A 5,339-nucleotide genomic window follows, 5' to 3' on the forward strand; every position below is an offset into this window, starting at 1 on the left:
TGTTTAGAAAGGGTGACTCATAATTGCGCAAATATTTCTTTCAGCCCATTCCTTTATTAAAAAACAACAGTGGAAAGGAAAAACAGGAAATGAATCACAGTGTTATGTTGGGGCAAGATCAGGTTTTTTCAATTGTTTTTCTTTTGAGTTCAAATCCAGTTTGAAAATGGAATTAATCCAGAGCAGGCCAGGGTGAGGACATTATGAATAAAACGGGTTATAATGTAAATTGTAGGTGTTATAATAATGATAGTCTACAGAAAACAGAGGAAGAGGAGGGTGAAGGAAAGGAGGGGAGGAGAAAGAGAGGTGAGTGTGCTTCCTTTCCCCTCCGTAAAACTCAGGTGAAGCTTTGGGAACCTTGAGCCACCTCCCCGAGCTGAGTTCTCCCCGCAGCTCCTCTGAGCCACTCGAAGTGTCAGTGCAAGTGGCATTCCCTGGTGTCAGGAAGGAGCTCCAGAGACTGGGCGCCTGTAACTGGCACCGTGAGACCAATGACATTACTTCCCGAACCTCAGCTCCCTGGTCTGTAGGCAGGTCCACAAGCCTTCTGCGGGGCTGACGGAGCAGGGTGATGGGAGGAGGAGGTGGGCAGCCGATGCTCTCTCCTTCCTCCTGCCTTCGGCCTGGGGTGGCTCTGCTCTCTCATTTATCAGAGCGATGACTGTGGGGCCTCAGTGCTGGGAGGACAAGGCACCCGTTGTCCTTAACCAGGACATTGTCTTTGTCATTAATATGGTTTCACCTCACAATTGGCTCATGTGAGCTTGTTGTCATTTAAAATAAAGTAGGAAGGGAGGACTCAGAGCAACCAAACACCAAGGGTGCCACTTAAATTCCTTTACTGAAATATTTATTGAGCACCTACTATGTGCTAGTCATTGTTTTAGCCTTTAGGGATTGAGAGTGAATACAGTGGACAAAGGTCAGTGCTTGCATTTTCACAGAGAAAGACAAGCAATAAACAGGTAAACAAATCAACAAGGTAAGGACGGACTATAACAACCTTCCAGACGAAACCAAGGTTAAGTGATACACAATGATGGGAAGGACTGGGAGGCGGTGTGAGTGAGACAGCGATGGAAGGACTGGGAGGTGGTGTGAGTGAGACAGTGATGGAAGGACTGGGAGGGGGGGTGAGGTGTGAGCTGAGACAGCAATGGAAGGACTGGGAGGTGGTGTGAGCTGAGACAGCAATGGAAGGACTGGGAGGTGGTGTGAGCTGAGACAGCAATGGAAGGACTGGGAGGTGGTGTGAGCTGAGACAGCAATGGAAGGACTGGGAGGTGGTGTGAGCTGAGACAGCAATGGAAGGACTGGGAGGTGGTGTGAGCTGAGACAGCAATGGAAGGACTGGGAGGTGGTGTGAGCTGAGACAGCAATGGAAGGACTGGGAGGTGGTGTGAGCTGAGACAGCAATGGAAGGACTGGGAGGTGGTGTGAGCTGAGACAGCAATGGAAGGACTGGGAGGTGGTGTGAGCTGAGACAGCAATGGAAGGACTGGGAGGTGGTGTGAGCTGAGACAGCAATGGAAGGACTGGGAGGTGGTGTGAGCTGAGACAGCAATGGAAGGACTGGGAGGTGGTGTGAGCTGAGACAGCAATGGAAGGACTGGGAGGTGGTGTGAGCTGAGACAGCAATGGAAGGACTGGGAGGTGGTGTGAGCTGAGACAGCAATGGAAGGACTGGGAGGTGGTGTGAGCTGAGACAGCAATGGAAGGACTGGGAGGTGGTGTGAGCTGAGACAGCAATGGAAGGACTGGGAGGTGGTGTGAGCTGAGACAGCAATGGAAGGACTGGGAGGTGGTGTGAGCTGAGACAGCAATGGAAGGACTGGGAGGTGGTGTGAGCTGAGACAGCAATGGAAGGACTGGGAGGTGGTGTGAGCTGAGACAGCAATGGAAGGACTGGGAGGTGGTGTGAGCTGAGACAGCAATGGAAGGACTGGGAGGTGGTGTGAGCTGAGACAGCAATGGAAGGACTGGGAGGTGGTGTGAGCTGAGACAGCAATGGAAGGACTGGGAGGTGGTGTGAGCTGAGACAGCAATGGAAGGACTGGGAGGTGGTGTGAGCTGAGACAGCAATGGAAGGACTGGGAGGTGGTGTGAGCTGAGACAGCAATGGAAGGACTGGGAGGTGGTGTGAGCTGAGACAGCAATGGAAGGACTGGGAGGTGGTGTGAGCTGAGACAGCAATGGAAGGACTGGGAGGTGGTGTGAGCTGAGACAGCAATGGAAGGACTGGGAGGTGGTGTGAGCTGAGACAGCAATGGAAGGACTGGGAGGTGGTGTGAGCTGAGACAGCAATGGAAGGACTGGGAGGTGGTGTGAGCTGAGACAGCAATGGAAGGACTGGGAGGTGGTGTGAGCTGAGACAGGGATGGAAGGACTGGGAGGTGGTGTGAGCTGAGACGGGTGAGCATGGTGAAAAGATGAAAAGATCTAGGAGAGGGTCCCCCACCCTGGGGAAGGGGCGGGCTTTGGGGGACTCTGTGTGTTGAATGTGGAGTAGGAGGTAAGGCTGCAGCCAGAAACCAAGGCTGGCTCCTATCACACAGCACCTCTCCAGGCAATGTGTGGACTTCAGGGTTTTTTCTAAGTGCACTGGGAGGCCACAGAGGGTGGCGTTGGGGAAATATAATTAAAACTAAAATTTTCTGACCCAGGAAACCCCTGTACAAGGCAGTGGAGAGAGAAAGCACCTTTATTATTGTGTTATTGACTAGGCATGTGGCCAGAACAGGATGCAGCGACAGGCAGCCACTGAGAGTCAGACAGAAAGAGGCTGCCACCCGCACAGCCGGAGGTCGCATGCTGACTAGCCGCAGCCCCACTGACAGCACACAGCTTACCGCGGGCCTGTAGTCGGGGAGACAGCCTGAGTTCACGGGGGGGGCCTTATCCAGAGGGAAACAAACTCCCCTGCCTGTGAGGAGCTGGTGCTGCAGCTTGGAGGGAGGCACAGCTGGTGGATCCCCCCTCCCGCCCCGCACCCAGGTAGGGGCGCTGTCTCCCTGGATGGCCTTTCGAAGAGATGGCTCCCAGGTGCTTGAGAAAAACCGTCTTGGCTTACAAAGCTGGTCACAGGCTTGTTTACCTTCTGGAAGGATTCACACACGATTCAGAGAGAGAAAAAGCATCCAATCACACGTGTTCTAGAGTGAGTGCTCTCAGCAAAGGGAGGGGAAGGAGGTGCCTTTATACTTTTGACGGGAGGAGGGGTGTTAAGCCTCTTGTTTTTCATTGGTTGTCCTCACAGTGGCATGATTGGCTCTTGGTTTGAGGAGGACCACCTGGGTTCTCAGGGAAGAACGGACTGTAAGGGAGGAAGACCACTGGGGAAGCTGTGGACATGCCGAGCCCGGAGGGGGTGGGGGGAGAGGAGACACACCCCAGGGTCTGCGGAGGTCCTGGGAGGTCCTGGCCCCGAAGGAAGGCAGGAGTCAGTCCTAGGTTTGGGCTTGAGCAGTCCTCTGAGGATGAGGCCACGTGGGAAGGAGTGGCTTAGAGGGGAAATCAAGAGTTCTGTTGTGGACACATTGGAATTAATTTCTATTAAGAATCGAAGTTCAGATTTTTATCGGCCAATTGCCACGTCATTAGTCTTGGACTGACTTGTTTGGTTGTCTGGTAAGTTAATGTTCAAGAAAAAATATTAATTTTTATTAAAATGTTATATTATTTTATGTTAACGATTACTCATTTATTGCAGCCCTCTTTGTATTCAGCATGTCTCTATAGAAATAAACCTACGTTTCTATGAAAAAAAAAAAAGAATCCAAGTTCATGTCAAGTAGGCAGTTGGATACAGGAGTCAAGGTTCAGGGCCAGAGCCAGAGACTTTATTTTGGGAGGAGAAACTGGTGAGGGAGGAGAACTGAAGTGTGGGGTCCCAGAGACCCAGAGATGGGACAGTGTCGGGAGGAGAGGTGGCCAGGAGGGGGGTGTGATAGGGGGGCGACAGGGAATGACTCCGGGGTCTGCCCACAGGGGGTTGGTGGTTCGGGGACTGGAGGTGATGGGGGCTCCCTGGATGGGTCGGGTGAGTAGACGGCAGGAAGAGGAGAGGAGTGAGGCAGTAGCTGGAGGGGCCGTGGGTTTTGAGAAGATTCTGGCTTTGTTACGATTCAGTTATTTGAATATTTGCACAAGGTAAGATATTTAAGTGATCCACAACCGTCCAGTCTGCCCGCACCCTCTCCAGCCCTCATTAGAGGGGGTGAAGCCTGGGTAGCAGCCCAAGGGCTTCTTGGCTGGTGTTTGGGGTTAGGGAATGTGAGCTACTAGGCAGTGATGGCGAACCTTTTGAGCTCGGCGTGTCAGCCTTTTGAAAAACCCTAACTTAACTCTGGTGCCGTGTCACATATAGAAATTTTTTTATATTTGCAACCATAGTAAAACAAAGACTTATATTTTTGATCTTTATTTTATATATTTAAATGCCATTTAACAAAGAAAAATCAACCAAAAAAATGAGTTCGCGTGTCACCTCTGACACGTGTGTCATAGGTTCGCCATCACTGGCCTAGAGACTGGAAAGATCCAGTGCAGACGCGGGGCTGGCGATGGCGGAGAGAGGAGGGCCTCGCAGAGGGGGAATCAGGAGAGGAAGGCTGGGAGAGGCAGGGCCTGGCCGCGTGGAGGGTTGGCCTTGGCTGGGCAGAGACACCGGTGCAGTTGGGGAGCGATGGCGTGGGGTGAGGGCCTAGGCAGGGCCTGCACGCCCTCCGGGTCCCGTCGGGGCAGCGCGGCGCCAGCTGAGCTGCGGTGAAGTCTGTGAGCACCAGCTCGCTCATCCCCAACCCGACTGCGCACAGTGCGCCCCAGCGCCCCAGCTGCCGAGAGGGCGCAGCTGAAGGACCAGCAGGCGGGCACCCGCAGCCTCTCCCCACCTGCCCGCCACCTGGTTTTTGCTCCGACTCTGCCCGAAGCCCTGCTCCAGACGGTTGTCACTGGACCCCATCTCGGTTCCTCAGGCCCCTGAGGCCAGCCCCCGGCACTGTGGGTGCTGAGGCTCACCTGGCTTCCCGCCCTCTGCCCTGAAATCACCCAGGGGTCCCGTTGGTGGCTGCGGGCCTCGCTGGGGGACCCCTGCCCGAGGTGCCAGACCTCACTTGCGGGGAGTGCTTCGGTTCTCGGTTCTGGAGCCACTTGTCCTCCAGACTCAGCCTCCTAGTCAGCCTCGGCAGACACCCCGGAGATGAAGCCGACACCCCAAGTCTAGATGAAAGGCGAACATCTCTGCACACATCTTGCCGTGAGGCCCAGAGCGGGGTGCTCATGTGAGACTGGGGAGCCCTTCCCCTCACCACTAGTCAGGATGCTGCGGGTGGGGATGG

General features: G+C 54.0%; 1 protein-coding gene across 1 annotated transcript in view; it reads right to left on the bottom strand.

Moving 5' to 3' along the window:
• Nucleotides 1-2,848: 2,848 nt before the first annotated feature.
• Nucleotides 2,849-5,339, bottom strand: part of ALDH3A1 (aldehyde dehydrogenase 3 family, member A1) — a 13,867-nt gene continuing 11,376 nt past the window's right edge. Inside the window, exon 13 of the mRNA XM_014542811.1 lies at nucleotides 2,849-2,859. Within this exon, the coding sequence (XP_014398297.1) occupies nucleotides 2,849-2,859 (11 nt within the window). The remainder of the gene's footprint in view (nucleotides 2,860-5,339) is intronic.

The sequence above is a fragment of the Myotis brandtii genome, unplaced genomic scaffold (assembly GCF_000412655.1).
Source record: "Myotis brandtii unplaced genomic scaffold, ASM41265v1 scaffold314, whole genome shotgun sequence".
NCBI classification, from domain to species: domain Eukaryota; kingdom Metazoa; phylum Chordata; class Mammalia; order Chiroptera; family Vespertilionidae; genus Myotis; species Myotis brandtii.